This window comes from Carya illinoinensis, chromosome 11 (assembly GCF_018687715.1).
Source record: "Carya illinoinensis cultivar Pawnee chromosome 11, C.illinoinensisPawnee_v1, whole genome shotgun sequence".
NCBI classification, from domain to species: Eukaryota; Viridiplantae; Streptophyta; class Magnoliopsida; order Fagales; family Juglandaceae; genus Carya; species Carya illinoinensis.
The window spans coordinates 40817241-40830271 of NC_056762.1; the positions used below are offsets into that span (position 1 = coordinate 40817241).

The 13031-nt window shown below is 34.1% G+C and overlaps 1 protein-coding gene across 1 annotated transcript; it reads right to left on the bottom strand.

Annotated features, from left to right (window-relative positions):
• Positions 1 to 11624: 11624 nt before the first annotated feature.
• On the bottom strand, positions 11625 to 12664 carry LOC122282581 (homeobox-leucine zipper protein ATHB-52-like). The gene has a single exon (XM_043094518.1). It carries the CDS (start codon positions 12564 to 12566, stop codon positions 12021 to 12023), a length of 546 nt encoding a protein of 181 aa, XP_042950452.1. The 5' UTR covers positions 12567 to 12664; the 3' UTR covers positions 11625 to 12020.
• Positions 12665 to 13031: the final 367 nt, after the last annotated feature.

Here is a 13031-nt window from a genome sequence, read left to right on the forward strand (position 1 = left end):
AATAGTGATAACTATATATTTATATAATATGCTAATATTTAATGACATTTTTTTTAATATTTATGTAATTATATTGTAATATATTTAATATATATACATATAGTATACTATTATATATATTAGTAATATGCTAATACTATTATATAAATAATATATATAAATAATATATATATTTTTTTCTATTCGGTCCGGTCCGGTCCGGTCCAGGGTGAAAAACTCCCGGACCTGGACCGGACCGAATCTTTTCGGTCCCTTAAAAATGGGACCGGACCGGACCGGACCCAATTCGGTCCGGTCCGGTCCGGTCCAAATAGTGCCGGTCCGGTCGGTTTTGCCGGTCCGGACCGGCCGATGCTCACCCCTAGCTAAGCAGCATGCAGCAACTTGTCAATGGCGTCTTTGCCACTTCACAATACATCTTTTTTTTTTCACCCCAAAAAAAAAAGTCTGCAGAAATAATATCTCAGATGGCCAAAGAATTCTAAATGATAAATTAATCAGCCTCCATTAATGCGCACATGAATTATATATATAAATTTTAAAAAAATGATGTGACTTATAGCCAAATTATGTTCAACATGTCTCAAGGATTAATGACAGAGTAGATGCGACTGATCATCACTTCAATATATATCCTAAAGTGCATCATGCATGTGTCACATATTAATAATATGATCATATATATAAACCAAAAATATATTCACTGGCCGAGAAGTGCATTCATCGTCGACATCGTAGATCACCGTGACGTTCTATATATAATAACCTTCATCAATATTGATAGGTTCAGAAACAGCAAGTCATTAATATATATTATTGGTATATATATATATATATTGCATGGTAGGTACGTATATATATTTGATCAATAAAATTAAATACAATTATATAAGTACGGCATCTGTGCGCTATATAATTAACTTGTGGTAATAAAATTAACATGATCATGATGGCTTAAACTCTTGTTTAATTCAAAATTTAAAAAAAAAAATTGAGAATTTGTGTTTTATTAATCCAAACGTACGTACTAATACTACGAGGAGTAGTATTACATACCCTAGCTAGCAAGCTGTCTTTATAAATTAGCCTTAACAATGCATAAATCACTACAACAAATAAGGGTTTTGCGGCGACATTTAATCGCCGCAAAGTCCACTTTTCGCCACAAAAAACCATTTTCGGCGGAAAAATTGTCCTAGACAATCTTTCATCATTTGCGGTGACTAGTGTCGCGGCAAAAAGTCTATTATTTCGAATCAAATGGCTCTGTCACAATTTTTATTTTTTTTCTCCTCTCAATTATATTGATTTTTATCCACTCAAATCAAATAAACTTCTTTTCCTTCTTCTATGCAAATAAAATATTTCTTTTTCTCACAAATACTCTAAAATTAATTGAAATGTTATAAATTTCATTTCAAATAAGTAAAATTATTTTGGGCCAACAATAAATTTCTCAACAAAATAAAGTTTTAAAATTACTCATCTAAAATCTTTATGCACTTCATTTCTTTAAATCTATAAACCATTAGCACTATTGTTAAGGTTTATTAATGTCATTAAAAAAAGCAAATGGCTTAAAAGAACCCACAAAACTACAAATTTATTTAACGATAAGTACTATTGTTAAACTACAAATCTACTATCCCTGAGTCTGTCTCTCTGACTCATATCTCTTTATAAACTTGTCGTACTTGGCTTGTAGTAACATGACATTCTCTCGTAAGTCATTAAGTTGTCCCTTATAATCTGCAGCTTATTTCTCATATCTTTCTGCACGTTCAGTTAATTCTGCTATTTGGACATCAGTTGCTTGTCTAGATGATTCGAGAATAACCATCTCACTGAGCCCCCTTACATATCCTGATCTTTGACTCAAAACTTCTTTGAAAATTGTCATTGCAGCCTTCTTAGTCCGCTTCTTAGGCTCCAATTTTGACATATTTGCAACCATCTTATCCTATCAACCATGAGAAAATCACACATGTTAGTGCTTATAATATGTGCTTATAGAATGAAAAATTATTTGACGATTTTTTTTTAAATCACTGGATTTTATTTAATACTCACATATTGCTTTTCCATCATGGAAGTTACAAATTTGTCTTTCTTTTTTGACCACCTCACCTCTTTAAAGAAATCAACTACAGTTTCTGTGACGCCCTCAAATTCCGTTTGGGATTGGACAGACATTTGAAGTGTCGAGACATGCAACACAAGGTTACATGCCCCCGTTCATGACATATAAGATGCAATGTTCCTAACATGCATCTAACATTATGCAATATTTGCAGCGGATAATTTTTTTCTTTAGCAATACTATGCACCAAATTGAAAATATCCCAAATGCTTAAAACATACTTCATACATAAAGACCCATTGAGTAGATCACAACACTAGTCCAAAATGGTTATGATCCAAAAAATACTAAAGATGCAACTCCATTGTACAAGTAGTAATTTACGTTAACTACTATATTAACATTGACGTCGTACCGTTGCTTAGTCAACTGTGTCTAGTTGATCAGCTCCTGATTCTCCTTCAAGTCCTGTAACAAGATCTACCATTCGGGTGAAATGGTAATTGAGACTACCAAAGTGAGATTTGATTACAAATCTCAGTAAGTTAACAAAAAACTTCCACACAAGCTAATGATGCATGCATGACAGTAAAAGCATAAATGCATAATCAAATTCATAAGTAATTAAAGCATAACTTGACGTACAATATAGCATAATTGACATAACTTAAATTGAAACATGAACTGAACTTGACTTGACATGAACTTGATCTGAAACTTGACTTAACATGAAAAATACATACTCCACAGTTGTTGTAGCCCCATGTATTCTACACAAACTTGACTTAACATGAAAAATACATACTCCACAGTTGTTGTGGCCCCATGTATTCTACGTGTAAATACATACTCCACAGTTGTTGTGGCCCTATGTATTCTACACAAACTTGACTCAACATGAAGAATACATACTCCACAGTTGTTGTGGCCCCATGTATTCTACGTATAAATACATACTCCACAGTTGTTGTGGCCCCATGTATTCTACACTAACTTGACTTAACATGAAAAATACATACTCCACAGTTGTTGTGGCATCATGTATTCTACGTGTAAATACATACTCCACAGTTGTTGTGGCCCCATGTATTCTACACAAACTTGACTTAACATGAAGAATACATACTCCACAGTTGTTGTGACCTCATGTATTCTACGTGTAAATACATAATCCACAGTTGTTGTGGCCCCATGTATTCTACGGAAACTTATTATTTAACTGCTTAAATACATACTCCACAGTTGTTATGGCCCCATGTATTCTACACAAACTGAATGTACTCAAGATGAGACGTGACTGGAAAACGAAAGGACTGGAGCCCTGACATAACATAACGTGATTTGAACATAACTTGAAATACATGACCAACTTGAGATAGAAACATTTCATAACATGGCATAACATATAATAGACAACATATTTAACATGACATACTTGTAATGTACAGTAATACATGACAGAATATATTATGTAACAGATAAAAATTGATGACAGAATAAATTCTGTATAATAGATAATTACGTGATAACTTGGCATGGCATGAAATATATGATAACATACATACATACACTGTAGTTCCTTTACTTAGCACACATACACAGTAGACTGCTAGTAAGTTAAAAGCTAACTTACCTCGATCTCCGCGTTTCTTATAAAACTTCAAGTGCGACCACGAGAAACTGTAATTAGTGATTCTAAAAGTTAGAACTAAATCACTAAATATTTGAAATATGGAAAATACTAACTTAAAGAGTAAAATTTTCATTTTACTCTCTACATGTGGGAAAATGACCGTTTTACCCATAACTCAAGAATTTTGCATACTAACTCCAAAAGTTTCTAAAATTTACATTCTTTATGTAAATTTTGTCCTAAACTTAAATATCAACTCAGAAAAATTTAAAACAAAACACAACTATGAAGAACACACTATGGTCGAAACATCCATAGGCCATTTCCCTTGATTTTTGTTGCAATTCATTCCAACTTCAAAACTCATGCTTAAACCAAAATTTTGCAACAAACATCTTCTAATCCTAAATTCAAAACTATACTTAAAACATCCATTTAGAAAAAGCTAATAATCAACACCAAACCTTTTTGTAAAAAGATCCAAGCACTTGAATCACAAGTTTTGACCTTAAATCAAAACATCTCCAAGAATTTCAAAAATCAAATCTTACTTCTAACATATTCATAATATCATCCTAACATCAACCATGCTTTAAATAATCAAACTAAAGTCACCAAAATCACAAAATAACATTTGGAGTTTTTGGTTTTACACTTAGTCCAAAAACAGAAACTTTTTCCTCAACTAGTTTTGATAAATCTCTTGATCTATGACTTATAAATATATGATCTTCAAACCAAACCATTACATGGTTTAAAAAGATGTCCTAAAATATATATAAGCTTCTAATTCAAGATCACATGGTTAGAAATTAACCAAAACATAAATTTAGCCAAGAATATCCACACTTTGGCTTATCTGAATATCTTTTTTCATAAAATTTCATATCTTTGAAACTAACATCAAATATCTTCAAAATAATAATATAACATGTATATAAGATGTTTAGGATCCTCCAATAAAATTATCAAAGTCATTAGAATAGGTTTAGACCACCAAAGAGTTAAACTTTCTCAAAACAGAAACTGTTTTTCCTCTTCCAGTTTCTAAGTTTCTAAATCTAAGAAAATCTTTCATCAAAACCTTTAATCATGCAAAAATCCTCAACCAATAGTCATATATACATGTTAACAATACTCCATAAAAATTTCAAACCAATATCTATCCATTAGCTTGGTCAAAAACTCCAAACTATAACATATTCTCCAGTTTACCTCCCAGAATGACCTTTCTATAGTTTATACAATATTTGACTAACCAAATGATCTTCAAATGGGGCAAATAAGATATCAATGTAAACTAGACTAAAAAAGGAACAACTTATATGAAGAAGACTTTATGATAAAATACTTACAACAGCTTCGAAATTGGCGTACAAAATACCTCCTAAAAGCTGTCTGAGAGAGAGTGTTTGATAATCTTTCAATGGAAAGTGTAAATGAAGATAATTTCATGGGGAGAGGTGGCTGGAGATACTTATGGATGAGATATGGAAGAGATGAGGCTGGAGTTGAGAGTTGAGTGTAGTTTTCTTTTATCCAAAATATCTATAAAAGATTATCTCATAATATTCTATCCAATAGTATCTACAAAAAATCAACTTAAGATATTTTTATTTAATAATATCTATAAAATCAACTCAAAATATTTTTACCCAATAATATTCATGAAAATTACCTCAAGATATTTCTTTTTATCCAATAATATCTACAGTTTTGAACAGACGTTTTGTCCGAAAATATGAAAAAATGTTATTGCGCCATAAGACTTTAAATAACCCTCTGAGTCTAATGGCACAAACCATAATACATTTTGACACTTCTAACTATCTCCAATAATCAAAAACAACTTCTGATACTATAGTAAATAATAATACTAACTATGTAGTTAGACAAAAACCTATACGATTAATGGATTCGTGAAAACTTATGGGGTTTTCACGAGGTTCCTAACTTAATAGAAATTTCACAATTGAATTTCTAGCAGGCTGTTACAGTTTCATCATTCCCCGACTTCAAATACAAGCAAATTATATTCAATTTAGACTGAATATATATCTAGAGGAAATCTTAAGGTATATTTCAACCAAAATGGAGACTTACCCTTATCTCCATTAGCCGCACAAATGACCTTCGTCCAGCTGTATGATTGTTTTGTTGCTTCTCCCTATTAAATTTATTTCGTTCATACCTTTGCTGCACTCACACGAGACATGATATAAATGAAAAAAATAGAAGTGTCACTATTTTAATTAAAAAAATGCCACATACTGTTAATTAAGTATTGATCGATAAATTACGTTGAAGTTCTCGCTTGAATATCGAGCGCATAACTTCACCCAAGTGGCTGGTGTTACCCATGATGGCACATTCGCAAGTGCTTCTTCATTACTATCATATAGCTTATAGGTTCTATGTAAATCATAGCAAATATGATTAAACCGCTTGCGTAGTGTCTTTGTAACTGCATCACGATGATTCTTCTTGGTCCAATCAAGAATGAAGTCATTCTAGAGACAAACATCAAACAAATTAATTCAATACTCTATTTGAATATGTATGAAATTCAATACTTTTACCTAAATTCTTGAAATTAATTCTTCCTTTTCATTAGCTAGTATGTCGTGCCAGCTTGCATGACTCAAATCCATATAATGCTTAACCAACTATGTAATTCTTGTAGTAAAAATGAGTGCATTTTCACAACAAGGTACAGTTTCACAGTCCTTTATTCTCAAGAGTATCTTTCCATGTTTTCGCACATTCTCAAATTCTGTGCATTTTGTTTCTCTTCGCCCACGCTTCCGACAAGGTGGTACTAAGTTTCAAAAATCAAAATAACCAACATGTTAAGCATATAATGTTAAACAATTTGTAACACTAATACCAGTAAAAATTAGATTAATACCAGACGGGTTTGTACTTAGTGGCACATCGACTGCTAGCATGTCATTCGGGACGACATTGGGTTGCTCCGCTGAGTCATCTGAGCTTGAGAATGCATCATCTCTAAGAGCAACAATAGGTACTCTATTTCGAACTTCATTTCTTTGAGATCTTCCTCCATTATAGTTCACGCCACATGCTTGGCCTCTACCTCTACCTTTGCCTCTTTCAGTTGTCAACATATTCTTGTAATCACACAGTTAATATACCAATAAACTTTGTTAAATTTTTTTTTTAAAAATAACAAACTTAATAAGCAACTTACACAAAATGATACTAAATTGAAAAAAATACTTATATTCAAGAGAAATAAATGGTTAGTTCATCTCATCCTCCGTCGAGAGACTATCTTCTTCTATGCTACCCTCCAATTCAGCTCTGTCATTAGAACTGTCTTCACTAGTATCATTCTTGATAAAACCTTGCTCAAAGTGATCCCAATTTGACCTTTGCATTACCAACATTTCAATATCAATCTGCTCTAGCTCTACATTAGGCCTGTGCATGTCTATTTGCAGTGGAATGTCATTAGCATGGACACTCACATAAGCATCGCTAGAATTATCCTCTTGGTATGCATCATCACTAGAATCAGATGCGTCATTTTCAATAAGGGGTTCTCGTGGAAGGTTATAAACATTTCTATTTATGACCTTTTGCACTACATATCAATCACCACGGATGCTACGATTTTTTAAATAAAACACTTGTGAAGCTTGGCACGCAAAACAAAAGGGTCGTCTTTATAAGCCATACGAGACATATTCACACTAGTAAGATGTTGTTCCACACGTATCCCTCGTTTGGAATCAGAGATGTCGAACCATTCACACTTGAATAAGTAAACACGACGCCAACCCATGTAGCAGACTAGTAGCTACTGTTTTTTGTGACATAAATAATCTCTGCAACCTGGATTTCAACGGGAAATGTCGTAGAACCTTTTGAGGAATTCGTCTCTTCTTACTTCCGCTGAATTTCCACCTAGAGAGTTTACATTTAGGACATTCATCTTTATCGGCATTTTCTCTCCAATAAAGTATGCAGTCATTTAGACAAACATGTATCTTGTTGTAAGTAAAGCCCAAGCCTTTTTCCAAGTTACGTGACTCTTGATATGAGTTTGGCAAAAGAGCATTAGGAAAAGCTGACTTTAGCAAGTGCAAAAGCATGATAGTTTAGAATACTTTGTACAACCTTCATAAAGAGGACGTCGAGAATCAACCAACAATTGATTAAAAGTGCGAGATGAATTAATATCAACTGATGACGAATCCTCAGCATGGAATGACTCAGTTATGGGAATATCAGGAAATTTCCTAGCCCGAATATCTCATAACATAACATCAACGTCATCAATGAAGTCATCCTCTTGTTCGGGATCATGTAGATCATCATCATCATCACTTATGATTAAATCTTCTTCCTCACCATTAAAAATCCACACCGGATAATTCTTGTCAATACCTTTAATGAACAAGTGTCTCTCTACCTGACTTATTGATCGAAAGTGATTATTTGAACATCGGACAGATGGACAACGGATTGCCTTACTTGTAGCATGAGACCGGGAGAAGGTAAGAAACTCTTTAACTCCTTTAACATATTCTCTAAATCCAAATCTATCAGTGATTTGCATCTAACTCTTATCCATCTAGAAACAAGTATGGATAGGTCATTAGAAAAAATTACTCCAAACAAGCATGATTAGATACTCCCATGTAGGAGGACGTAAGCCTAGCTTAATTTTCATAGATGTTGCTACAGTACCCTTTTTAACAAGAAACATCATTAAATAAATAAATAAATTCTGTAATAGGATTCCACACATGGACTCACCTATGTCCTAACCAATCAATATTTAAAAGAAATAATGGAAAGCATAAACCCTGACATGGGCCACTAGTGGGCCTAATGTTCAAGGATGTAATTGTGACAATAATAAAACAACACAACACAAGATAATATTATTTAATATAACTCGTATCCAGATTTTTGTATCCTTTTTATTATTATTTTCTCATGTGTTATTAAATGTTCTGAGATTATTATTACATATTACTTGTGGATCTGTATACCAAATTTAAAAGTTTCTATCTCTTTCTTAGAGACTTGCTCACGTGGCTTTGCTCCCATGCGATAAAAATGTTGACAAAACTTGATGCTATTTGAAAGGGTACAATGAATATGAGATTTCAAGTTTTTTTAATAGTACCGTAAGAGATTTCAAGTTTTTAACTACTATACATATCATGATCGATTTGAGACTTGCAGTTTGCTACTTTTCTAAAAATAAACCCCCAATTAATTGAGTTCACAAACCAAAAAGTAATGAAAACCTAAAATAAGTGAAGGAGAAAACGCATAAAAAGAGCTAGCTAGTCACGTACATTGACTTGTGACTGTAGAATCCACCCACCCAAATATTTAATAGATTAGAGCAATATTTAATAGACAGATATAAATATCTAAGCAATCCCATATATCAAAATCAGAATCTAGAAAAAAAGAATAAAAATAAAAATCTGATCGCTTCATTTTGCTAACATCGTAGAAACTCATTTGAAAAGCTTTTCAAAATCTAAACCCACTCCACCAAATATTTTTCTTAATTAATTACATGCAGTTAGTATATTTTTTCGACAATTCCGTAATGAATCAGGAAATTATGATAGCATCATATATATATATATATATATATATATATATATATTGGAGCTGGCCCCAATCAGATAAACATCCTAGCTTTGTCCCTGTATGTGGTGCTCAATGCATGCCACCCTATCTGTGCGACTGTGAGTGCCACAACATGCCCATACACATGGTACCAATAGGTTTGTTGGCCTCAAATCTTCAAAGTTTACTACCTCATCCCATAGGCACGTACATGTCTCTTGGATGCTGCCAATGATTAGGGTTTTTTTTTGTTATAATTATCTTTTTTTATTTGATTTTTTCTGAATGAAAATTACCAACAAACTTGCATATACATAATATATTTCAGTTGTTTGGTTGGTCATTATTACAACATAATAACATAACTTCCCACAAAGCACATACAAAATATAAAGATGGAGTTTGATAGTAGCACTCCATGGACATCATAACAAACCAACCCAAATAACAAGAAGGCAAAAAAATTGACAACAAAACTAAAATTAGTAACACACCATTTGGAGAATAGATACTGTGGATAGGAACAAGAGAAATCTACTTCGTCTTCCCAATTATTTTATTAGTCTCATCATACGAACCAAGGCTGTACAAAAACACAGAAACCTAAAATATCAGTTACAATATCAGTCCCAATTAAATTCACATGACAGAGAGTGACAGGGTACTCCATAAAAATAATTCTAGTACTTGCACACAGAATACAAATGTGCTGTGACCTAGAAACACAAGACAGGGAGAAGTATTAATGATAGTATAGGCATGATATAGCTAAAGCATGTTGTTTAGATAAATTTTATCTTTACCTTTAACTAAACTATTGCCATTACTTGTTTAGATACATCCTCTTCCTTTTTCTTACATTAAACTTGAAATCCAAGTACTCACACATGCAAAAGCATGTTGGTTAATCAACTTCATCCAACATTTGACATTAATAGTGATCATATTTATATTTTTTTAGAATTTCATGAAACATCAGCCTCATTTGAATAAACAATCACTAATATGCTTTTCTGGGCAATGTAACATCAGCCTCATGACACTGTTTTTTCCATCACAGCTTGAGCTAAAAAAAATCCAAAATAAGTAATAAATCATTTTCCAGATGGATACAGACCCTACAACACTAATATGCTTTTCTGGGCGATTTAGAATCAGCAAGGCATTTTGTCAGCCTGAAAGGCCTACTGCAAGAACAACTTAAAGAAACTACAAGCAAATCTATAACCAAACATTCAAGACTTGTTCTGACAGAAGCTCAATAAACTTAATCTAAACTAACAGATGGAAAAGCAACTCATATTTCCTATCGAGATTCAAAACTCACCCGTTTGTTGCAGTCATGTCTCAGTGGCCATGGACAGGTCTCCGTAAGTTTGATACAATAGTTAAAAAAATACAACTGATATGAAAATGACCCCAAACATCAACAAACAACTCTCTTAAAATTCATTTGAGAGAATACAAACTAATATTGTTGTATATCTATAGGTTCACCCTTAAAATCCCTTGATTACAAACCTTAAAATCGAAAATTCCTTGATTAAAATAACAATAAAACAAATCTATCACAAATCTGGAGTGGCTTGCTTTCGTGCGAAGGAAATGTAGCTAACGGAAAGAAAATCAAAGAGAAAAGGAGAGAAATGGTGGACCCCATGACAGACAGTGAGAGAGAAATGTAGCTACCGAATCCGAGAGAGAGAGAGAGAGAGAGAGAGAGAGAGAGAGAGAGAGAGAGAGAGAGAGAGAAGCTCACCGGCGTCGAAGAGAAAATGGCGGTGAGAAGACGGTAGCTGCAACGGTCCAAAATGTGTGAGAACTGAGAATGCTAAATCGTATTGGTAGAGAGAAACAGAGAGATACAGAGGGGGAAAGTGAGGAAGTCAGGGGAGGGGGGATTTAAATTGGCTTATTACCGCGACTTATAGTCATGGTAATAAGTCAAATGAAGAGGAGAAAGAAATTGTGGCGAATTCATGTCGCTGTAATAAGTTATTAATACGACATTACTATTTCCGGCGACCAAAACTCGCGAAAAAAGGTCTTTAATTCCGGCTGCTTTATTATTTAGCCACAAAATTTCAACTAAAATAAAAATATGATTATTTCCGGCAATTTTAGTGTAGAAATAAAAATAGCCTAATCTACCCTTTTTTTTTGTAGTGAATATATATATATAATAAGATGCATGGCTCCTCTCTCTCTCTCTCTCTCTCTCTCTCATGTATATAATAGCGAAGTTCGTAGCTAGCTAGAAGTTCTTGCAATGTGAAAAGTGAAAAGGAATAGGACATAATTATTGGATTTCAGATCGTCAAAGGGTGGAAAGGATCAGAACATCCTGAGAGAAAATTGAAAATATATATTGATGGATCGATCAAGATCGATCACATTATAATTAAGTAGATAGTTAATAATAATTAATACAATGCGCGCATCAGGTATCGTTTATGATCAGTACGCCTGAATACATCAGCATTGATGATCATTCTCACTCAAACATGCCATATTCCTAGTCTACTTTTGGATCTTACCGCCCGAGGACGCGCGGAGATCTGTTATCTTGGGGTTCAAACGGTGCGCCCAAAATTAAGGAACGTCGACGCTAAATTGCTTTTCTAACCAAAATATCCAAAAACATTTCTTGCTCATCATGAGTACCCCAGCCCGGCCACTTAATTATTAATCCCAGCTTGAGCCTGCATCTACACCAATCAAACATGCATAGAGGTCCTCAAGTACTGGGAAAACCTCGGCCTCCTCCTTGCCTTTCGAATTCTCTGCCGAACAATTCACACCCTGCTGCAAACTTGAGCTTCTTGCAGCCTCCTCAAACGAAACAGAATTAGAACAAACCTGATCAGTGCCTCCTGTTTGCTTCAGAGCAATAACCATTTCTTGTGCTTTCTCCAACTCTCCTCTAAGCCGCTCCACGTCTTTCTCGAGCAGACTCTTTTCAAATAATGCGTTTTCTAGCTTTTGTTGAAGCATGTTGAAGTCAAGCTCAAGGCTTTGGGTCTTCCACCTGGCTCGCTTGTTCTGGTACCAGATAGCAACCTGTCTCGGGGGGACACCGAGTTGGTTTGCAAGCTGAAGCTTGCGCTCAGGCTCCAGCTTGTTACTGGAGGTGAAGCTTCTCTCTAGGAGCTTCACTTGGTCGGGGTTTAGCCTCTTTTTCATGCTGTGTTTGGGTGGGTGTTTCTGGTTTTGGTTGCGAAAGAAGTCCATCACCTGTTGGGATATTTCTATGGCGAGTACTTGTGGGAGATTTTGCAGAGGATTATGATTGTGAATTAGGTGGCGCTTTTCGGTTAGGAAATTAGTGGGGTTTCATCCTTTTCAAGGCTGTGTGTATATGTATCTATATATAGATGGGTGTAAAGGCTCGGAGACCCTACCAAGAAAATGGAGGCCAAAAATCACTGCAGATTATGAGAGAGAGAGAGAGAGAGAGAGAGAGAGAGAGAGAGAGAGAGAGAGAGAGAGTCTATCGGGTCTAATTGATAGCAAAGTGGTTTTTCTTCTTATGCATGCATGCACATGGGGTTCATGTGGGGCGGCCCTACTCATCAAAGTATAAAACATTATCGGAGTTTGAGATCATGAGTTATTTTCTTTTATAAGTATTTTTAATTTATTTTATAATATATATTTGTGATCGTCATGATTTACGTCAAAAATATTTTAAAAGCA